Raw genomic sequence first — 25,296 nt, forward strand, 5'->3', positions numbered from 1 at the left:
AAAACATACTGTTTTTGAAGTACACCACAAGTGCACGTTCAATAGAATTAAGCACACTTCTTTTTCACAGAAATGTGGACAATAAATGAATAGCCATAGAGCTTTCTGAGAAAGAGGTCTGTGTTGAAGGAGGACTTGCATTGGGTAGTGGTGGATGGTGCTTTGGTAGAAGAGCATAGGAACAGCTTCTTGAGGCGTGCCGTAACTCCACGCCTGCTGCTGTTCTGAAGGCAAGCGTTACCTAGGAGATACAGCGTGAGTGTCACCATAGCAACCAAGGTCGAACGGAGCATCGGGGTGGCAGCATGCTGACATGAGTTCATGAAGCAAAGCAGGCATGGATGTGTCGTTTCGTGCAGATCCAGGATCAGTTTTTAGTTTTGTCTTTCTGTGAAGTCTATTAGAATGACTTGTTCTTTTTGTTTTTGTGCTGAGTGAAGGATATTTTCTAACCCCCAAACCTCAACCTAACCATGACATAAATCTTTCTACGTGTTTAGATTTTCATAAATACTTGATTAAGTCAGTTTCCTCGTAAGTACACTTCGCTGATTCTCACAACATAAGTGATTTTAGGTTTATTTGTCATTGTGGGGACATTCGATCCCTGCAGTGAAAGCAAAACCTGTCCCATCTCCACAAGGAACCAGTACACTGTCCTTAAATGTGTTTATTAATAAAATCACTTTGAAGCACGTGTGATGAATGAAAGGTTGGACGCCACAGCCTTTTTTTTTTGTGGAGTAGGTGGAATTTTCACATTAATTATCTTTATTCATGCACTATATTTTATTCTCAAAATATTATGACAATATCGTATTACTATGACTTTATTCTCATAATTTTGACTTTATTCTCAAAAGAAAAAAAAGGGTAACTGCAACTTTATCTTGCAATTCTGACTTTTATTTTCACAGTTGCGAGTTTATATCCTGCAGTTCTGACTTCTTTTCACAGAATTGAGATATAAAGTGGTGAATGGGGATTGTTCAAAATTGTGGAATTTTTTTAAAGAATTATTTTTTTTTTTATTTATTTTTTATTATTTTTGTTTTATTGTTTATAATTTCGGTATTATTATATAAAGTTGAGATTCTATAGTTTACATCTCGTTATTGTAAAGTGCAAATACACATACTGTATGGGGGAAAAAAAGTCAAAAGTCTGAGATAAAAAGTCGCAATAACCTTTTATATTTTAATTCAATGGCGGAAACAAGCTTCCATTGTTATCAGGACAATAGCGATTTACAAAACAGCAATTTAAAACATATCTCAAGGTCTAATAATTAATTAGAAACTATCTGTATTCTTGCATGGCATGTTTTCTTGTTAAGGACTAAACACGCTTATTGTTGCACTACCCATAATGAGTGTGGCCTTCACTTCAACTCATGTACGCTTATGCAGCAAGACTGAATTTCCTGTGGGGAGCTGCTGAAGTGATCTCAACGGCCACAGATGAGCTCAAAACAGCCGGATCTTCATTCAGCATCATGAAGGCTAAACACTCTGTACTTAATCTGTATGGCAACAGCCATATACAGTTTTGTGTTCTGACTAATAAGAAATAAAGTTTGGACAAAACATCACAATTTTTTTAATTTGATCTAAATGTTTGTGCTTAAATGCTTACAATAGTTTTGTAATCTATGTTTCTTTGTATTAATTGTTAGAATTTTTTTTTTTCTTCATGATTTAAACAATATTTTGATATAAAATTTGTATATACTTTATATAATTTTTATGCTTGAAAAATAGTTTTGTAGACAATTTTTTTTTATATACTTTAATCTCTCTCTATATCTATATATACCTCATATATTTAAAACGTGTCAAATCAGAAGCGTGTCCAAAATTCCAATGCGGTTTTAAAAAATACACAGGCACATGATCGATTAAACTTTGCTGTGTAGCAAAGCTGGAATCTCTAGACAAATTGCACCAGTTTTCAAAAAGGTCAAATATAATATGGTTTTGATTTGTTTTAAAATGTTTCTGGTCCATTCTTTTGACTAGCGGTGTATCTCAGACTACTTGGTGACTATTATCGAAGTTATTTCAAAGACAGTCCTTGATACTCAGCAAGAGGAGAAGTGATGGAATATATGCCTTTGTGAGGAGAAAGTGGCTTTTCTGGCAGATGGTGTGAGACCCTTGACAAGCAATTGAGGTCATTTGTCTGGGTGGTAACAGCAGTAACCATCAGGGTTGTCTTTGTAGTCATGCTACTTTTACTAAAGACCTCAGCCTAAATTAAAGATGCACCCAAAAAACCATAAGCAGCTATTTTACACGATATCGTGCTGTAGTTGTTTCAGCATTGAGATATATACTGTAGTTACACGATATCGTGCTGTAGATATATAACAGGATTCAGCATGCACATAATAAATGAAATGATGTCGCAGGTCTCATTCATATAGTCCTTGGATTTCTTTCTTGACTATTGATATATGCATAGGTTCAGATGAGTCAAAGGTGAAACTATTAAACATGCCATGCAGGGGAAATCTCCAAATCTTGCACCGGAGGTGTCCCACAATAATAAGTTTAGTTAGCTGATATAAATTCAATGTTAAAGTGAAATTATTAATAAACAAGGATGCTTCATGCCTGATATCATTCCATCGATGCAAGAACAAGGTGAGTCGGTCATAATGCATTTTTGCCATTCACAGGAAGATTCTTGCTGAGATGAACAAAACTCTGATATGCACAGCAGGTGACAGTGGGCTCATAAATCAAATGTGAGATTTATATCCATCCCATAACATGCCATTAGTCATTTAACATAAAATACTGAAGAGTCTCTGAAGTACAACTAAAGTTTTAGCACATGATTGACACAGACAACACACCTTAATGCGCCTTATGAACCAATGCAGCATGTCTGTGCTTGAGGGTCATTCCTATAGCTCTGTGCCTTTTTAGTCCTTAGTTATAGCATTTATGAATGTTCAAGTTCAACTGATTTCTATTTTGATTGCAGCAAGTTAAAAAGAATACACATTGCCAGTCAAATCTTTGGGATATTTAAGATTTCTTAATGTTTTTGAAAGATGTCTCTTATACACACCAAGGGTGTTTTTATTGGCTGAAAAAAACTGCTTAATATTTGAATATATTTTAAAATGTAATTTATTCCTGTGATCAAAGCTGAATTTTCAGCATCATTACGCCAGTCTTCAGTGTCACACAATCCTTAGGAAATCATTCTTATTTGCTGATTTACTGCTCAATTATTATTAATTATTAATAATGGTTCTTGGTATTATCATTGTTGAAAATTTTTTTTTGCTGCTTAATATTTTTGTGGAAACTTTCAGGATTTCAGGATTATTTGAAAAATAAATATTTTGTAACATTATGAGTGCCTTTTGATCAATTAATACTTGCTGAATAATAGTATTATTAGTAGTATTATTTTCCAAAGATCTTACTTCTCAAACTTTTGAGAGGTAGTGTATTATGGTTTCAACAAAGTATAACAGCATAACTGTTTTCAGTATTGGAAATAATAAGAAGCACTAAATCAGCATAATATAATTTCTGAAGGATCATGTGACACTGAAGACTGGAGTAATGATGCTGAAAATTCAGCTTTGCATCACAGGAATAAATTACATCTTAAAATATATAACAATAGAAAACAATTATTTTAAAATGTAATAATATTTCACAATATTACAGTTTTTTATGTTTATTTATTTATTTTATTTTGTCCCAAATTTTAAACCTGTGACACATTAAAGAGCAATGGATTTTCAACGGAATGGTCAAGGACTAATAAAAAACTGAGACTAATATCCAATTTTAGTACAAACATACATCTGTAAAACACAGGACATATGCTGTTTTGCTGCAGTGGACACACAGTCAATTCCCAAATGAACTGAATGTTGCACTGGTTTCTAATACGGGACCTGAACTTCTGCTCACCATATGCTACAATACACAACTGCTTCATTTCAGAGTGATGAAGATTGATTATTGGCAGAGATGTGGGGCCACAAAGCTAATTCTGCAACGAATCAGGCACATGATGATGCAGTTAACAAATTTCTGACTCGTTTTTGTTTTTGGCATCTGGGAAGACCAAGTTAAATACTAAACACAACCCTTATTATTATGCCAATGAATTCAGCATAAAAAGTACCACTAGTGACATTAGAAAATATAAAATTCTACACTGAAAACTATTCGGTGAAGGATCTACTTTTGGAACAAATTTCACTCAGAAATTGCTGTTAAATTTCACTAATAAATACAAAGGACTGGTAAGCAACACACTGAATTAAATAAAGACTGAAATAGTGTTTTATTGTAAAACGTGCTCCAATAATCTTACTTAATTTGAAGTAAGTAGTTAATGCTATTAATAGATTAAAATCAATTAAAAAAAAAGTCTAGAATTATAACACTATTTCAATTTTCTAAAAATATAGCACATTCATGTGGTTCGGTATATTATGAGGTCTGGATAGTTTCATTGTTTCAACATTCTCCTCAGAGTCCAGTATGATTTTACAACTCATTTTATGACCTCACTCCTTCCTGCCGCCACCCGTCACATTTTCTCAGTGTTTCTCCACATCTATAATGCATACGCGCCTCAGCCCGGACAAGTGTACTTTTATGAGCCTGGACACTTCACAGCTTCCTGTTCCTGCGAGAGTCAATACCTCACTACTTTCCAGTCGGCTCCCAGACACGACCACCTGCTTGTGGCATCAAAAACGCAACCTCAGAAACTAAGGAAAACAAACAGGACATTGCCCAAAGAGACCACAAGTCAAGAAGGACAAGCACGCTTTCTAGAGCTACAGATAAAATACAACACCCAAGAGCTGCATTAGACACTGCTCACATCTCTTTTATTATGGATATTGACAAGGTCAAAGGGGTGGAGGCAATGCAAGATCATACATACAGAGATATGACAAATATTATCTGTCTTGAAGGTGTATTACTTACTCTAAATGGCTTCTAAAGTGTAAAACGATGTGGACTACACCAAAAAGCACTACTTATGTTCAAACCTGCCCACTAGTAGTGCTCATTTATGACCAAAAGCTTTATTCACATAGGTTCACTTGTATACAATATATCACAAAATTCAGTACAATTTAAGCTCAATTAAACACAGAAATGGCTTGACTTGTCCCTCGTTGTTCCTCGTCCCTGACCCTTGCGCTTTGACCATCCCAAGTTCGATTCCCAGCTCACAGGACTTTCCCGATCTCATCCCCCCTCTCTCTCCCACTTTGCATCCTGTCTAAACACTGTCCTATCAAAATAAAGGCAAAAACAGCAAAAAATAAAAAAAATGACGAGAACAACTTTTCAACTTAATAATAATAAACTAATGAACTCAATAAACTAATAATGCAAAAGTAGTAATTAGACTTCTCACAAAACCAAATTATTATGAATTAAACATTCGTAATTCCCAAAACACCACGTCTTAATAACTCACATTAATTAACTCTTTCCCCGCCACTGGCGAGTTATCTCGTCATTTAGAAGAGACTTTTCGTGTTTTCACTGTTATACACTCGGGGGCGCTATTACACATCTTCTGAAGGAGTACAAAACCTCCCGAATAAAAAGCACAGGATGGAAAAACTAGCGTTCTCTTATGTAAACAGATGCATATGATAAATAATGCGATCATCAGCAATATACAGCATATAAATGAAAACTGCATAATGTTATGGAGTAAAATGATAATCCAGGACGTGGTATATGTCTGTGCAAGCTTTGGAGGTGTTGATGGAAGCGATTTACTGAATTTATGCTTTGATAATCGTACTGAGTATTATCCAGATGATAGCTTTTTATGAATTTATGCTTTGATAATCGTTGTTAGTATTTTTAAGATTTTTGTTTAACCTATCTATATTTAAGTGTTGATTAAAAAAGAATGCTTCAAGCTAGAAAACTGATTTTTTGTTTTTGTTGTTGTTTAAAAGCAGAGGCTTTGATCTTTATTTTGGTGTATTGCATATTAAAATATTCATACAGCAAAATATACTGTAGGCCATCAAATTTGAGTGAAAATCATCAAAATCGCTGGCAGTGGCTGGCAACTTTTTTCAAAAATGCTGGTGGGGAAAGCGTTAACAAATTAATAATTAATAACAAATACAACTAATCTAATAATATCCAACCTTACATGGATACATACGTACATTCATGTTATGCGATATGTACTAATTAGCAAATCTCAACTGGTTGATTTTTAAACCATAAAAATGTAAAACTACTATACACTATTGTGCAGCGATATATTAAAAGATCGATATATAGTACAACCTATGTTACCTGATTTTATACATTATCCACATAAAACAATAAAGCAAATCTCAGCTGTGTTTATGTAAAATGAAAAAATGTAAACTATATAATCGCACAGCTCTTATATAATAATATATAACAAACTACAAAGTTTGTTATATATTATTTCCAACTTTGTGTACATAGTAAAGCAATATACACTATAAAGCAAATTTCAACTGGCTGATTTTTTTTTTTGTCACAAAATTTAACTATGTTATTACTCAGCTCTTTATAAAAAGTTGAATATATAATAACTTCAACTTTATCTGCATACTCTGCACACTCATGCAGGAAGATAGCATAACTCAACTGCTTGATTGCTAATATTGTATTATCAGTTATATTATCATCTAGCTTTAATCTGCTGTGGATTGAGCCTAACTTGTATTGAACCTGCAAAATTCCTTTAAGCTCTATTGAAAACACTTCTGCCATTCTGTCAACTAGCAGATTAAATAATAACTAATTCATTGATCAATTTGTTGAAACAAACACAAATCATCCTTACTGTACAGTCATGCGCTTACAACGAAAGTTTATGGGACAAGCAGAAATTTCCAGCTCATATTATTTTTAATGCACTTACATTATTTGTTTCCATACAAAATTCTGTGTTATATAAGCTGTAAAGTTGTGCACATGATCTCTTTAGTGGTGGGACTGCTGTTGCTGGATAAACGTCTTGTAATTTAATACTGTAATAATTCCACTTTATGTACACTCTTTCTGGCATCCTTGTGAGTGCAAAAGTTACAAGATATCTATCAGATTTACATGGTCTTGACAAAAAATAGTTTTTTATTAATTATTATTTCAGTTCTACTTTAGTACATCAAGCGCTACATTAAAATGAGAAATAAAATAATTTATGCATTTATTTTTTTTCAGTTTATTTTATGTTAAGTAACATTTTCTTTTAATGGTTTTAGTTTTAGTCAACTATAATAACCCTGCCAAGTATACAGGCGATCATAAAAGCATAAAGTTTGCAGGACAGCTGAAACAAAGGCTTCTAAAGGCCAATTATATGCACAGCAGTATATCTGATTGGTTCTGGCAGTGCTAAAAGCGCTTCTGTGAGCACACTTCCCTCCCATCACATCCACCTGTGCAGATGTGCTGTAATGAAGCACTCAGAAACACATCTGCTCCTGCTCAAAGTTGGACCTGAATACATTCTGCATATTTAGCCACACAAATGACATCAGACACCTTTAGCAGGTAATGGTGCAGAAAATGCAAACACTAAAGTGATAGATGGTCAGCAAGAATGTGAGTTAAGGTTCAATTTCAGTGCTTCAATTCACCCGGAACAGAAAGCATTTTGTTTTTTCTGAAATCTATTTAAAGGTGAAGTGTACCCCCCCCCCCCTACTTTAACCAATCTATGTCTAATGTGCAGAATCAGCTACAGTATAAATATAATTTGATTTCCCCTACAAACTATAAAAACTGTTTCTCTGTGGCATGTTACAATCACCAGAAGTAAAAACCTATGTCACCACCATTCAGCTTCATGAAAACATGAAAATATCTTTAGCATATTTTCAGCAGAGATCTTATTTCAGGCATTCTGTATTCTGGCATGAATTTGGGGTGGCACAACCTGTTAAACCAACCAATGGCAGACTAATAATTTTTGCGATTCCATTTGATGTTGCTAGTTTTTTTGAAGTATTATTCTTCTAATGTATTATGTAATTATTAATTGATTATTTTTTTCATGCTAAAACAATCATGCAAAATACTTTTTTTATTTTCAAATAACAGTGAATGGTTAATGTGACAATCCAAAGGTGATATTATTCTATAAGTAGACAGCTAACAGCCAGTTCCATGCTTACATTACGAGGTCAATCTACTTGACATGTTGACTTAAAGAAGAACATACATGTTCATATGTTCATATACAGGCACATCCTGAGTTCAGTCTATTGCAGAATGAAGTGAAATTTAAAAGGATCATCAGCATCCAGCTGTTCTGTTTTGTTATTTTGCACATGGTATTATTGTGGGGAAATAGCTGTTCCTTTTCATTTGCAATGGCACTAACTATTAACATCAACACCGTTCTGTCTCTATTATAGGTCACTGCTGTGAGCCGTGTGTTTAGAAGCTAATAAAATGAAGCGTTAAGGTTCAAGTATATTATTTGTCTGCTTTTCAGCCAGAAACGTTGACTCAAGCTTCAACACCAACCAAACCTGACATCACAATTCCCATTTACCACACATGTTGCTCACTTCACTTTTGGTTAAATCTGCTTGAGATGACTGGCTTGCACTTCATTTATACTATTTCACACTCTGAATGCATGGTTTGTGTTGTTTGTCTGGGTTTACAGGCGCAATGAGAAAGCCACAGTTGTCCAATGCATCAAACTGAGTATCAGTATTGGTTAGATTATCAGTACAGATCTACATATGATATTTTGTTTGTAATGAGGCAGAGTCTGAACTAAAAATTGGTTGTTAAAGTAAACCCACCAGTATAAATGACTTTACCTCTCCATATTCATATTCAGGGTTTTTATGAAAGGCTTTTCAGATGAGAAAGTTGAAAGAACAAACACTAATGAAGCACAGATGGCCAGAAGACACAAAGGATAGGTCTTTTTCCCTCGGCATTATCCAGGACAAACAACAGCAGCGTTACTAGGAGAGAGATGTGTCAAAACAACCGTGAAAAGGTCCTGAATGACTTTCATTATCATTTGGTCATTGAGATGAAAAGGAGACACGAAAAGAGGGCCTTTTTGGAAAAATAATGATAAAGGCTTTTCAAGCATATAAAGAAAGCCAACACAAATGCATCCAGCTATGCTAAAGTAATTTCTGGTGATTTTGTTTGAAGAGTTCAGATCGAAGATAGATGAGATTTCTAAAGCAATTCTTTGCAATCATGTGCTTAGACAGACGTATTCTGACACAGGTTATTCTGCTGTAATACAGAGCCACCGCAGAGTCTGACCAAGCACGGCTCTTTTAGCCATTACTCAGTCTGCGTTTCTCTGAGAGCTGTCTGAGAGACTGTCTAAAAGACACGCTTTACTTTGTAATGGAACAAGCCCAGTGATGGACTAGCTACTCGCTGCTCTACAGGAAATGAGCTAAGCTAAACTAAACTGAAATCTCCCCTTCAGAGAGAGAAGCTTGTTATTTTTAAGTATTTTTTGTTAATTCATCACTAAACTCTAAAACTTAATGAGTTGCTCTCTTTCAAGATTTACAACTGATTCCAATACCGGATCAATGCAATATTCAAGATACATAAATATTAATATTACATAAATATGTATCCTTGAAATAAAAAGCCACCGAAGTTTATTTAAAGAGAGACACTTTCATGACTACACTTTTAAAAAGTGCACTTTGTAATAATGTCAAATTAAAGGTTTTACTTTAAATCATCATGTTTTAAAAATAAGAAAATCTTTTGTCATGCTTTAAAGTACTACTATTATAATGTGACTAAATGCATGTAAAGTACCGGATTTGAACCGTGATGTGTTTTTAAAGTTAAAGGTGAATGTAAGGTAATGTTTTTTAATGGTTTTGTGTACTACCTCATGTCGTTCCGAACCCGTAAAACCTCCGTTCATCTTCAAAATTTTAGATATCAGATTAAGATATTTTTGATGAAATCCGAGAGCTTTCTGACCCTACATAGACTGCAAGGGTACTACCACGATCAAGGCCCAGAAAGGTAGTAAGAACATCGTTAAAATAGTCCATGTGACATATCAGTGGTTCAAACCGTAATTTTATGAAGCTACGATAATACTTTTTTTTTGTGCACAAAGAAAACAAAAATAAGGGTAATAATGAAGTGAGTAATTAGTGACAAAATTTTCATTTTTGGGTGACCTATCCCTGTAATATATAAAATACATATATTTTACAATGTACTAAACTGCAACTTGACATATAAGTTTCAATAGAAATGACATTAAAGTACATTTTAGTTTACCATAAATGCTTGTCAGTACATTCAGCAGTACACTTTAAGCAATAATTAAATAATGTAATGCTTAAAGTGATATTTTGTTACCCTGAATGAAACCGTATTGATTTATTAGAGCGGATAATTAGCCTTACAATTGGCCCCACAGTTACAGCCAATCCCCTGATATCTGAAAGGCCGCCAGCACAATTTTCCCATCCAGCTCTGGTGAACATGCTTTAATTAAAGAGTTTGCTCTCTTGGTAACGCTTCAAGTGTGACAATATGATTTATGTGCTCCTCTCTGTAAAATCCTGATAAGCAATTATGAAGGAAAAGGTTATTTTGTGTATGTTCTGAGCGGATACAATTGTTGAAATTGTGTTGAGGCTAAAGCCAGTCGGGGAGAGGATGAATGAGGTACACTTTACTATCAGCAATCTATTTGTCTGTGATCAAATACATTATCAGCATGTCTGTATTCCGCTGATATTCTCTTGTAGCTGATCTATCATTTAAGATAGGATGTGTGAAGTTGGTGACACCATGATTAATGAAGACAAGGTCAGCAATTTTCAAGCTTCACCTGCAGATACAGGAAGCTCCTGAAATTTACCTGGGATAAAATTAAGACACGCTTTCCCTGTGCAACTTTAAATGGAGATGCAAGAAGGTTAGTTAGAGCTAAACAAAACAAACAAGCAAGCTTAAGAATGATAAGCACATTGCAGAAAAAAACTATCCTACAAAAATGTGAGCTCATAAATATTGGATGCTGTGCATCTTCCTGTTATGAATAATCATACAGTATGCCAGTGCAGGATTAGTTTGCATAATATCTCCACATTTAGTTCATTAATTAAAGTCATGAAAATGCTGATGGAGGATATTTGCCTGTATTGTTTTGATGAAAAATAATGAATTAAGGGCGGAAAGCCTTGCGACTGTAATCATCCACATGCACCACGTCGTCTTCAAAGCTATGAAGTGAAAATAGGATTTAAGAAAAGAAAAAAAAAAAAAAATCATGTCTTATATCAAAGCTTCCCACATCATAAGAGTTTGCTAAAAAAGAATAAATTATTAAATGAATGTGAGGTTTAGTCACATCAACCAGATCCAGAAATTTAAATCTACAAAGAAAAATGATAATATTTTAAAAATGAATGTTATTACAAATATGACCCATTATTTCTCATTCATACAAATATAAACTTACTGCAGTAAAATGATGAGCTCTATTTACATATTCTGTATATAAAAACACTCTATACTGTACATAACAATACAGATATATAAATACAGAAAGTGTAGACTTTTTACACTTTTGCATAATTTTAAAAAGAGTACTTATTATGCAAATACAAATAATATTTAAAAATAAGGTTATTTTAAGGTGTCCTTGTTACAATGTAATTATACATATAAGTACTGAGTAATATTAATTAACTAAATGTACTTACAGTATGGTTAGGGTTAGGATTTAGGTTTGGCTTAGGGTTACTTGCATGTAATTATGCATAATTAATTGTTATTATAATAGTAAGTACATGTAACATGTGTAACAAGGACACTTTAAAATAAAGTGATACCGAAAATAATATTTAAAGGGGTCATATGATGCAATTTCATGTTTTCGTTTATCTTTGGAGTGTTAAAAGCTGTTCGTGCATACAGAAGATCTGTAAAGTCGCAAAGATTAACGTCTCAAACCCAAAGAGATATAATTTTATAAAAGTGAACGCTCAGCCACGACTTCCTAAAACGACTCATTCTAACACGCCCCCACGTCTACGTCACTGTGTGGGAAGATCTGCATAACATCGCCCAAATGTTCATGCAAAGAAAGAAGGCGTAACTTTGATTCACGCTGTAGTATTGTTGCCACCGTTGCCATGTCGTGGAGACGCTGTGTGTTTCGTTGCGAAAGCAAAATCAGTGGTTAAGTATTATTCACAAAACTGTTCCAGAACAGTTCAACCCAAATATTCAGATGTGTGCAGCGCATTTCACGGAGGAAAGTTCCTGAACCTGGTAAGGGGTGTACCATTTCCATCGCACGCTTGAGGTATTCGGCCAATCACAATGCACTGGATAGCTGGCCAATCAGAGCACACCTCGCTTTTCAGAACGATGAGCTTTGTAAAAATCGAAGTGTTTCAGAAGGCGGGGCATAGAGGAGAAACTATAATGTACAGTGTGTGGAAAATAATGTGTTTTTTGAACCTTAAACCGTGTAAAAACATTACATTACACCAAATACACAAAACAATGTTCTTTAAGCAACGTCATATGACCCCTTTAAACAAATAATATTTCAAAGAATATAGTTTAGTGCAAAGTGAATTCATTGTTTTCAGACACTTATTCAAATGTAACCATTGTTTAAATGTATATTAAATGCAATTTGAATGTTTTCAGACTCAAAGTAGGGTTTAAGTACATTTTTATTTGAAATATAATAATTCCATAAAAAATGGTTAAAGTGTGGTTAATGTGTGAATTGAAATGAATTTGTTTTTTGTTTAAATTATATTTTATTTATTTTATTTTTATTATTGTATGTTATGTATTTAAATGTACTTGTAATTACACATTTTTAAGTTGTAAATTGTAATTGTAATGTGTTAACTGCACATGTGGATAAAGATGCCATTTAGTTCTAAGATATCAAAAAATTTCCTTTTTTTTACTGTGTGACCTTGGACAAATGAGAAAGTAAGCAGCTCAAATATACAGTTTTCTTGATAATGCATAGACAGTAATAACTTGAAATAAAACAGATTTTACTACTTGAAAATTACTAGTAGTTTGTTATAATTTTGTGTGTGTACTAGTTTTAGTTTTCTTTTTCTATGCACCAAAAAGACTCATTCTGACGGCACCCATTCACTGCAGAGGATCCATTGGTGAGCAAGTGATGTAATGCTACATTTCTTCAAATATGATCAGATGAAGAAACAAACTATTGTACATCTGATGGTCTTGGGGTGAATAAAATGGTAACAATTTTTTATTTTTGGGTGAACTATTGCCTTAACTTGGCCAGGAAAGATATATAAAGAACTCAAGATAATTTTGTTGTATTATAATGTTAACCAAATTCTAAATAACAAGACATTTATGTTGCATATTATTTATGGCACTCTTTTGTTTCATCATTAGTCAGTCATTGTAGAAGCAGCTTTGCTGCAAGACTGCAACAGAGTCTGAGATTCACTGCAAAACGCAATTAAGTGTCTATTGTATGTCACATGAACAAAGACTGTTAAATTCACCCTTGTTTTCATGGCTATAATACTCAAGCAGGTTAATAAGCTAATGTTTCCAGATGTTCTCATATTATTCTTGCAAATGCACACATAAACACACTCTTAAATGTTCAAAGGACACAAGTCTTCTTGAGGAGACACTGGGACTGAACAAGCCTCTGCTGCTGTCATATGAGAGTCTGGAGTCTACAAAGTTGTAAACTTAATTGTTTACTTATTATGGTTTGTGCCAAAATGCATTTATCACAAGTATAATAACTTTTAATAAAAGCAATGCATTAAAAATTAAATCAAAATTACAGCAAGCCCTTTGGAGTCTTAAATTTAAAACTTGACATGTCTTGGCTCAACTGCAACCTTGTAACCTGAGGCGCAAGTCGAGTTTTGATCATTACTTGAGACTTGAGATTTGACTGACTTGAAAAATAACACATTGGATCCAAGTTTCAACAGTAGATGTGCTGAATCAGAGCCACAGACTGACAGAAATTCCCTGCACTGGGATCAGACCCAGCTGAATCGTGACCAAACAAAATGTGAAGCAAGTAGCAGTGGCATGAACTGAGATCACAGATTTTAAAGGAATAGCAAACAGAACATTATCATGATGTCCTGCATTTTAATTGGGACATTAAAAATGGCATAAATCCTTGATGTGCAGTTCAGATTGAGTATCTGTAGCCAGAACAGAGAAAGGTGCACATATTCACAATAAACACAAGCAAACTGCACAAACTCTGGGAACCCAAGCACTAAACCGGAGTCATAACCTTCTGCTTTTATCCAACTCTCAAGAGATGAAGGGTGAAACAGAGATGAAGCACATTCTGAAGTTTGAGAGTTCAGAGATATTTGAAGAACACCGCACTTTTATTTGAAATCTGCCGTCTGCAGGAGAATAAATCTCAACTGAAGTGCTGCCACTCACGATTTATATATAAGCAGTCCTGTTTTGCATCATTTTACTAAAGCAAAACCATTTAGTTAAATAAAGTAATTCATTCTAATAAAGTAATTTTTAAATAAATAAAAGTGTGTGAAACCGTGTAGGTGTTTTGTTGCGATTACTAAGTATTTAGCAAAATATATATTTTTTAATAAAAAGAAAAACATTAAAAGGTTAAAAAAAGTCAAATATATATATATATATATATATATATATATATATATATATATTATATATATATATATATATATATATTATAGAAATAATGTGTGCAGACAGGTGTTTTGCTAGTCTTCAATTACTAAGGGCAAAAGCACTGCCATTTCCATTATTATATGAAAGCAGTATAAATAAATAAATCAAATAAATAAATAAATAAATTGTAATTCATAAATTAATTTAAACAAACAAACAACAACAAAAACAAACAAACAGATAATTGTGTTTGTGCAACCCTGTAGGTGTTTCTTTGATTACTGATTGGGATCCATAAATAAATGTGTGCATCCATGCAAATTTTAGCAAAATATTATTTAGAAAAGTTTATTGAAAAATAATAATAATAATAATAATAATAATGAAATCTAATTCAAACATTTGAAAAAATAAACAATTCTCTTAAATAAAGAAAGACACGTGTTGGCATTTTGCTAGATTTGACAAGGACTCCTGTTTTTCAGTATATTTACAGTATTTTGTTAAATACAAACATGCATAAATGTTTTTTCAACCCTGTAGGTGTTTTGCTTGTCTTTGATTACTGAGTGGGCTAAATAAATAAACAAACAAAAACACTAAAGCAAACATTTAAAAATTAACAAATGAATACATACGAAAATAGATACATTAAATATGTATTTTTTTCAATAAATAAATAAACAAACCTGACAGATTATTACTACAGATCCTCAGCCATGTCCTTCTGAACTTAATTTCATCCTCAGACCTCTATTATAAGACTTTAAATCTCTAACAAAGACATGTCAGAGACAAAGGCCACAAGTAAGCGCACTGCAATGTTCTTTGTGTTAATGGTTGGCACAGCACACAGGATCTTTATGAGTCCCCGAGTCACTCTCGTGAAGTGTGTGTGTGTGTGTGTGTGTGTGTGTGTGTGTGTGTGTGTGTGTGTGTGTGTGTGTGTGTGTGTGTGCCCACCTGTGTGAGCGCAGGTCAACTGGACAGCATTTATCTTCGCCGACACACTGATTAGATGCAACCTCTTGTCGTCTGTGCTATTGTTCCACAGCACTAATAGTCTTAATGATCAAATGATCCGTGATTTAGGCTCAGTGACACCTGTCAGCTCATAATTTAGATCAGAGATAAAAAAAAATTACTAAGACTAGCTGTCTGTGACTGGGGTTAATGGCAAATATCATCTACAGTATGTCACAAGCAAGGCAAGGAAGTTCATCTTTCAGACTAAGCCAGAAAAAGATGTTGGCATTTAGAGTGGCATTAGATAGACAGTGTGATATAATCCTAAAACGCTAAAGTGTTTGACATTTCATAAACGAAAAGAAACACTTTTGTAATAAGATCCATTGTTCAGCCGACATCCTATTACCTCTAATACTGACAGTAAATGAGCCATTGAAATAAACCCACAGAGACACGGAAAAATACTACCTGGAAAATGAAGCATTTTAAAAGCAAACTGGGTTCGGCTTGCAAGACCTACAATTGTTGGACGGAGTCTGCGCTCGCAGAGGTGCATTTAATCAGCAGAACAAGAGTAATGATCTCTGGCCTCTGATCTGATGTCTGAAGACTCCCGTAGTAATGGAACATGCTATTCTTCTGGCACAATCATTTATACAGCAAAATATCTCACCACTGGTGCGTCCAGGATGCACTCAATCGCCATTCCATAAATGGTCTAAAATGCAATTTTCCTCATGTTTTGATGCAATTGCGAGTGCATTTTCTGCCATCTTTGCAGTAATGTAATATGAAGATTGTAAAAAAAAAACAGCATTTATCTTTAGCAAGAGATTGAATAGCACATAACAGGCTACTCCCGTTATATGACTACCGGTACAATATCAGTACAAAATGCATCACATGACTAGTGTCATCATATTCAAATATACCCCAGCGACTTAAGACTGGTTTTGTGCTCCAGGGTCACATACAGTATATCCAGATTAGCGTAGCCTGTGTGATTGTGTAATCGCCCAACATATTCACAACAAACCTCCAAACAAAACATACAATTTTATCTTATTGAGACAAAGAAAAATCAACAAATACAGCTTTAGATCAATGCAATACAATAATGAATTTTCTGTTAAATTAACAGCTTGCTATCCAATATTGCATAAGGAAATGTGGACAAATTTGCTTAATGCACTGAAACTTTGCAATACAAATTGCAGATGCATGTCAAATACCCTCATTATAAATGTTACTCTTTTTTTAATGGTATTTCAGTTTTAATCACAACAGTAATTGACCAAATAACGCATGCCTACACAACAATGGTAGTTTGGCTCAACATTTACTTTCGCTTCTTTATCTTCTGTGAAACACAAAAGCAGCTATATGATATACTATAAGTCCTCTATGAAGCTTTTCAGATTCTGCACATTCATATTTCCTGTTATGCTGAGGTTTGTGTTAAGTTTTTCTCCTCAGTGAGCAGGTTTGCATTGTAACCCAAAGGAGCTCTCTTTCTCGTCATAAACACAGCAGATCTGAATGTACAAGATGTTGATGTATGAGAAAGCTTCAGAATCAGATACAGTGCCTGAATCACACGGCCTCAGTTAGTTCCTCAGAGCATTTTGCAAGTTAGTAAATGATGATTGAGTTTTTATTTTGGGAAAAACTAACCCACTAACCTATAACTATTTCATTGCACAATGAAAAATAGCTTCAGAAATTCACAGAAAACACACTGAATTAAATGAATTAAATGTGAAAGTTTAAACTAGTTTTAAACTAATAAAATGTTCTGCATTTTTGGTAACATTTTATTTTAGGGTCTATTAACTAGTGGCTTATTAACATGTATATTACTAGAATATTAGCCATTTATTAGTACTAATTAAGCACATATTAATGGCTTGTTCTACATGAATTTATTCTATATCCCTAATCCTACCTAATACCTAAACTGAACAACTACCTTACTAACTATTAATAAGTAGCAAATTAGGAATTTATTGAGGGAAAGGTCGTAGTTTATAGTGAATAAGTGTTCCCTATTCTAAAGTTTTACCGCATTTTCTTCTAAAATGCAATCTGATAATCTTTAATGTTATTTTTTTTTTTTTACAGTGCAGAATAGTTGAATTAATTTGAAGTTAATTAAATGATAATTAATTAAAATACTCTTTGATGGCAGATAACTTTTGACTTTATTAGTGCGTAAGTATATGTTAAATGCTTTAAAAATATTTTTCATTGTTAGTTCAGGTTAACTTAGGCCACTTATGTTAACAAATGAAACCTTATTGTCAAGTGTTACCGACTGATTTTAAATAAAGCCTAATAGTCTACTAAAACACTTTTAAGAGGGAAGGAAGATCTATTGTATGTCCACCTGGCTCTTAAAAGACACAGACTCCTGATGTATTCACATAAACACTTACAAATTGTCTCCAAAGCTTTAGCTTTCCTCGTACACAATCATTCTCATATACATTCCCTCTCATTTAAAACTTCTGAACAATTCTTTTACACATCTAGAAACAAATTTGTCATTCTGACATGGCATCAAAAAACATCTGCGCTGCACAAACTCTCGACACGAAGCTCGTCTGGATCTCTCTCCCTCTCTCTTACCCTCAGAGAAGCTGATAAGCCCCAGCAGATGAAGCAGCTTGAGCGAAGCGCACACGATCACCACGATGCCTAGTGTCTGCAGACCCTCCGTTTCCCACATTGTGCTTACGGCGACCCCCTGCTCCTGCTCATGCCACCTGCCTGACTCTCCTGACCCCGTGCCAAACTCCTCCTCGCTCCAGTTTCCTCCCGCCGCCGGCGAGCACTGGCCGGGCAGCCCGAGGCACCCACGTGGTGCAGCGCTCCACTCCCGCTGCAAATCCAGCCTGGGAGGCTGAGTGAGCTTCACCACTCAGGATCTGAATCTCCCGACACAGAAGAGTCAGAGATGCGAGCGTAAATTTGAAATGTGTGCGCAGACTGAGGTTTCAACGAGGGGAGGAGGGTGCTGAGACAGAGAGAGACAGAGAGAGAGAGAGTGGGTGGGGGGTGAGGAGAGATGTGCGAAGTGTGAAGAAAAAGTAATATTCAGTCGCTCTCTCTTCCTGACCTCACTTCCTTCGCTTTAAACCAGTTTAATCTAATTCACACCTAATTTACACCATGCAGACCGGCATGTCACATGACCTGCAATTCAGCACAACATGCTGTTTAAACTAGAACAAAAATCAATGCATAATGAACTCATCCTTTAAATGGTTTGACTGTGCATTTATTTGCACAATGTCTAGAAACCTACAGCATCGATTACATGAAGTCTGTCCTGGTCAATAAACAGCTAAAGAGCACTTGCTAAATGAGCCTTAAAGGGACCGTTCACATTAAAACTATGCAATTATTTATTCACCCTCACATTGTTCCAGATCCTCACAGCTGTTATTGTTTTCAGTATGATGCTTTTATCCATTCAAGTTCAACAACCACAGGCTATAAAAGTTCTATAAAAGCAGTCTGTGTTACTCACAAGCAATATTTCAATTTCTTAGGAAGTCATAGTTTTTTCATAGTTTTGTGTGGGAATCTTTCAGAATTTTAAGTCATTATTCACTCTCAAAACCAATAATTTAAACTCATAAAAAAGTGCACTTAATTGTATTGCATGCACACTTGTAGAGTACTTAAAATCTAAAAAATATTTTTGTTCAGCTGTATTTGCAGATTATATAATTTTAATGAAATAAAACAGTTGTCTAACACATTTAAAAAAAATGCACTGTGTAATAATTTCAAATTATAATTTACACTTTTAAATCATTGTTTTAATATTCTTTAAAGAAGTACACTTACTTTGATGTGTTGACTACAGACTAAAGCACGTAAAAAAAAGCACTTGATTATAATTTTAACTGTAGTGTGTTATTTGATATTACATTTAAAATGATCATTTTAAATATACTAAGTTCCAACTTCATTATTACAAATGTGTTATTACAATTCTGTTCATAACACAAAATTCAGAAATATTACTTTAAAGAATATTTAAATTATCATAAATGCTTGTTGGCAGTGCACTTTTACCATATTTCAAAAACAACAGATGTAATGATGAAATTACATATACAAATGTATTTAAATCCTACTTGAGTAGATAAAATAAACATCATAAATTTCACCTAATTGCATTTAATATAATCTATACTGCATTTTCATTTGCAATAAACATGTAGATAGGCATCTGAAAACATTCAGTTCACACGTACGCATATTCTATCAAAGTATATTATTTCTGTAATAAGTACTATTTTTGAATGAAATGCACTTCTTTTTCACAACCATATGGACAGACCTATGTGGAGATTCTTCACTATTACAAAAACAACAGCATGAAGGTTTGGAATAAGGGTAAGTAAATAATGACAGAAGTCATTTTCAACTTTCCCCTTAAGCAAACTTAACACTTTTAAATTCAGTGCAAAACACACTTAGAACTACTACTTTTGAGCTTTCATTCAAAGAGTGTGGTCTATATTTCCTACAGCACATTCTAGCATCCTTAAAAAAAAAAAAACACTATTAATTCTGCTTCCCTAAAAATGAACGACTGCTGCCACCTCCTGGCCCATAATATCAGCCAATGCATTGAGCTTCAGTTGAGAGATGTCAAAGGATTGTAACATTACACTAACACATCAGTTTCACAGTCTTACAAGATTTACATTCATTATCCAGCATAATTCATAAACAGTGCCATTTGCATGTATCACAGTTAATTCAGCAATTTCCCATATCTCTAACTGCTTAAAGGTTTCATACCAAATGATTTTATTCCTTTTTTGGAGCAAATAATTTAGTGTAGGGTTATTAATGTCGCTCATGTAATTATGCAGATTATGCCTTCAGCCATTTTTAATTTTGCTCATTGTGTTTTCCCCCCTCCATCTGCCTATAATAGCTTAGTTTTATTAAAACGAAGACACTAGCCTTTGGGAATCATAAGGAATATTTATAAACTCGTAGTTTCTGCCCAAACGGGTACAAAATGCATATGTAATGTTACAAATTATGAAGAATTGAACAGACTCCCAGCATTCACTCTGTTGACAGCTACAGGATTCACTCTATTGACAGCTACAGGATTCACTCTATTGACAGCTACAGGATTCACTCTATTGACAGCTACAGGATTCACTCTGTTGACAGCTACAGGATTCACTCTATTGACAGCTACAGGATTCACTCTGTTGACAGCTACAGGATTCACTCTGTTGACAGCTACAGGATTCATTCTATTGACAGCTACAGGATTCATTCTATTGACAGCTACAGCATTCACTCTGTTGACAGCTACAGGATTCATTCTGTTGACAGCTACAGGATTCACTCTGTTGACAGCTACAGGATTCATTCTGTTGACAGCTACAGGATTCACTCTGTTGACAGCTACAGGATTCACTCTATTGACAGCTACAGGATTCACTCTATTGACAGCTACAGGATTCACTCTGTTGACAGCTACAGGATTCATTCTATTGACAGCTACAGGATTCACTCTGTTGACAGCTACAGGATTCACTCTGTTGACAGCTACAGGATTCACTCTATTGACAGCTACAGCATTCACTCTATTGACAGCTACAGGATTCACTCTATTGACAGCTACAGGATTCACTCTATTGACAGCTACAGGATTCACTCTGTTGACAGCTACAGGATTCACTCTGTTGACAGCTACAGGATTCACTCTGTTGACAGCTACAGGATTCACTCTATTGACAGCTACAGGATTCACTCTGTTGACAGCTACAGGATTCATTCTATTGACAGCTACAGCATTCACTCTGTTGACAGCTACAGGATTCATTCTGTTGACAGCTACAGGATTCACTCTATTGACAGCTACAGGATTCACTCTATTGACAGCTACAGCATTCACTCTGTTGACAGCTACAGGATTCATTCTATTGACAGCTACAGGATTCACTCTATTGACAGCTACAGGATTCACTCTGTTGACAGCTACAGGATTCACTCTGTTGACGGCTACAGGATTCACTCTATTGACAGCTACAGCATTCACTCTGTTGACGGCTACAGCATTCACTCTATTGACAGCTACAGCATTCACTCTATTGGCCGTTGCCTTCTTTTCTGGTTTGTTGTTCTGTGACATCTTTAAAGGTGACGCAAAATGTCAGAGAGTGTTGATGGTGAACCCTTACTGGGTCGATTTCTTATCTCTGCCAAGCATAGGATGTGTCTCAGATGTGAATGCTTCTTTGTTCTTCGATTTCTGTGGGTTATAAAATCGATTTTTGGCGAGAGATTACATATTTCCATTTTACGGTCAAAGCCTCCCTGTCCTGTGGGGACTCTTATCAAGCCTGGCATGTCCAGCAGAGGGTTATGTGAGGAAAGGCTGTCCTGATTCACACATACTGACATTCAGAGAGGCAAGCCAGGACCTACAACACAAACACTGCTCACAATTCAACTGTTTAACAATATCCTCATTTAAAGTGTCAAAGGTGGCATCAATTCTCAGCGCTGATGACCTCTCTGTCAGTGAAGACCATCACACCTTTACATTATGCAAAGGCACATTTTTGATTGATGCCTGTGGAGGAAAACACACACACGCACGCACGCACGCACGCACACACACACACACACACACACACACACACACACACACACACACACACACACACACACACACACACACACACACACACACACACACACACACACACACACACACCTGCCAAGGTTAAGACTTCCCCTTTTCATGAATAATATAGACTTAATAATAATAATAAAAAAATAAATAAAAAAGCCTTCACACTTGGGTAATACACTTTACCAGAAAAAAATAAAGTACCATAGCTTCTGGAAAATGAATATAAGTAACACAAGGTCAAAATGGCAGTGTTGAGAGAAAAAAGATGCACTACATTTTATTATTACATTAAGATATTATGTAAATGCAATTATACAATTGTAGAATCATTGAATTACAATGTCTGAATTTTTTCATTTTCATTAAATAAATAAACATTAAACCTTCAAGCTTTTATTTTGGCGGAAAGGAGCCCTTAGAGCTGCTTCTTTGTTGGAAACAGATTTATAAATGACACCCATGGCAAAAGTGGTGAATTGGTTGCAACCCAAACTCACAGCATTTTCAGAGATGAGTTCGTCTGGAACAACATTTACTGCAAACCGAGCTGCGTTGAGATACTGAAAACACTGGATCATGAGCTGCTCATGTGTAAATGAACACAGTACCTTCACACTGAAACCCGCTGAGCATATACTTAATTAAACTGGAGCCTTTGTGTTCTGATAATCATGCGAAGCTGTATCACGTTTTAGATTTAACACCCTATTGTCTTTTAAAAGTGTCAAATGTATGCAAGTGCTTTCAAATGTTTACTAAAACAATGTAAAAATATGATGTAATTTGTGCCATGCCTCAGGTAGGCTATAATTACATACTTTATGGCAATATTTGCAATACCATAGGAAGAAATTTTGGTTTCCGATATTTAAAAAATATCCTCAAATCCACAAAAGCACTGAGCGTGAAATGTAAGCAATCAAAGCCTGTGAACCATGGCGGCCCTGAGCACTGCTGAATACACAACTGAGGGTGAAATAACAGTTTCTGCCCACAGCATACAGACCACAAAGCTTGAGAGAAGTTGTCAGGTGTCTAGCTCTCTACCTGCCACCCGAAGTGTCCTCTAATGTGTTTATTAAATTCTCTGTACAATAGTTTGTAATGGCTCTAATCAGGGTTTAACTGCCTCAGTTCAAGCAGGACCCTGGTGGTCTGAACAAAAAGCTGCAGCCTTGTTATTTGATGCAAACATGATGCAAATGATGCAACATTCAGTAAGATAAGCATGGTTGTTGAAATTGATATTTGATATGAGAGTGTGTGGTTTTGGTCCAGCACAGCCGGCTGATGTGGTTGGAAAGAATTATATGTGTTGCAACTGGCTGGGACAGATGGCTTACAATCGGCTTGAGAAACAAAACGCTTGTCTGGAAACACAGCACTACACTACACTGACAGATGGCTTACAATCGGCTTGAGAAACAAAACGCTTGTCTGGAAACACAGCACTACACTACACTGCATCTATCAGTGTATCCATGAGATTCATTTGAACTGGATTGCTATGATTGGAAGGATTTTGTGATTTTTTTTTTTTTTTTTTTTTTTTATATATAACAAGAAACCAGAAATAATAGTGACCCATGAGAATGGCTGGACTGCTGATTTTGGATATTAGAAGGTATGAATAATAGTGGTTGTGAATTTTGAGATTGATAGGAACTGAGAGATGCTAGATTGTAATTTGTATTTAAATTTACAATTCTGAGAAAAGAAGAGTAGAAAAGTTTTGGATTTTGAGATTGATAGTATGTAGGAAATGCAAGATGGACAGAATTCTGAGTTAATAATTTGATGTTTTATTTCATGATTATAGAGATAAAATGTAGTTATTTTAGGATTACAAGATATAAACTTCATGCATTTCTGAATTTTTCTCCTAAGAATTATTTTATTTTAATTACTTTATATCTTGCAATTTAGACATTTTTCCTCCTCAGAATTGCAAGAAATAAAGATCAAATTGTGAGATATATACTCAGAATTGCAAGGGGAAAAAAGTCATATAAACTCAGAATTGCAAGGGGTTTTTAGTCTGTTTTTTTATCTATATCCCATTATTTCTCCTTTTTGTTAATGTTATTTTTTCTACCTCACCAGAAAAGAAAGACTGCAAATTGCTGATTGTTAACTTTGTCAGCGTTTAGGAGGAGATTTTGGGTCTTTAAATAAAATACGCTCAGAATGGCATTCAATGTATTATGGACACAAATTACTTATCGCTAGAAACTTTTCGCCTTACACCTGGTTAGGACGCAGCGTTTTTGACATTTCTAGGACAGGAAGACTTGAAGAAAATTACATGGCATTTGATTGTTGTGCTGTCAGCACAGATATATGAGTAGCTTTTAAATGTCAAAAGCATTTATGTTCCATCACCTGTGAAAAATAAATGGTCAAAAAACTTGGATTGAAGATAAATGACCGATCAAATTACTATAATTTTCTTCAAGCTGAAAAAAAGGACAACCTAGAGCAGGGCAGAATAGAAATGACATGACTTCAGACAAAAGCATCGGAAATGACAAACTAAATACTGAAACACAAACAAGGAATGAGAAAGATGCACAATCTGACATATTATCAACTAGCAGCATATCCAGACAGAAACCCATTTTATCAGTCAAAATGACAACAGATAATGACTATGTGTTTGTGGCCGCTGCTCCAGTTTCTTCATCTGGAGCAACATATCAAGTTTCACTTTTTAAATATTTCCTCAAAATATTCCAGTGCAACCTTTAAAGGGATAGTTCACCCAAAAATGAAAATTTGCTGTTAATTTACTCACCTTCAGGCCATCCAAGATTTATTATAGGTGACCTTTTTTTTTAGTAGAACAGTAAAGAAGATTTTAAGACAAACCCTGGTCCTTGGTGATTCATAACTGCAAGTCAATGGCTACCGTCATTTTGAGAGTCAAAAAAAGCATAGAGACAAGAA

The 25,296-nt window shown here is 34.7% G+C and overlaps 1 protein-coding gene across 9 annotated transcripts in view; it reads right to left on the minus strand.

Annotated features, from left to right (window-relative positions):
- LOC109108429 (Kv channel-interacting protein 4-like) overlaps positions 1 to 25,296 on the minus strand; it is a 188,129-nt gene that overhangs the window by 23,094 nt on the left and 139,739 nt on the right. For 2 of the 9 annotated variants that reach the window (XM_042761138.1, XM_042761139.1), the window contains exon 2: positions 140 to 241. The exons of 6 other annotated variants lie outside the window; for them this stretch is intronic. In XM_042761138.1, coding sequence (XP_042617072.1) covers positions 140 to 241 — 102 coding nt within the window. Of the gene's footprint in view, positions 1 to 139; positions 242 to 18,293; positions 19,036 to 25,296 lie in introns of those variants that run through there. One more of the 9 variants, XM_042761145.1, reaches the window with a different exon arrangement.

This window comes from Cyprinus carpio, chromosome A7, assembly GCF_018340385.1.
Source record: "Cyprinus carpio isolate SPL01 chromosome A7, ASM1834038v1, whole genome shotgun sequence".
NCBI lineage: Eukaryota > Metazoa > Chordata > Actinopteri > Cypriniformes > Cyprinidae > Cyprinus > Cyprinus carpio.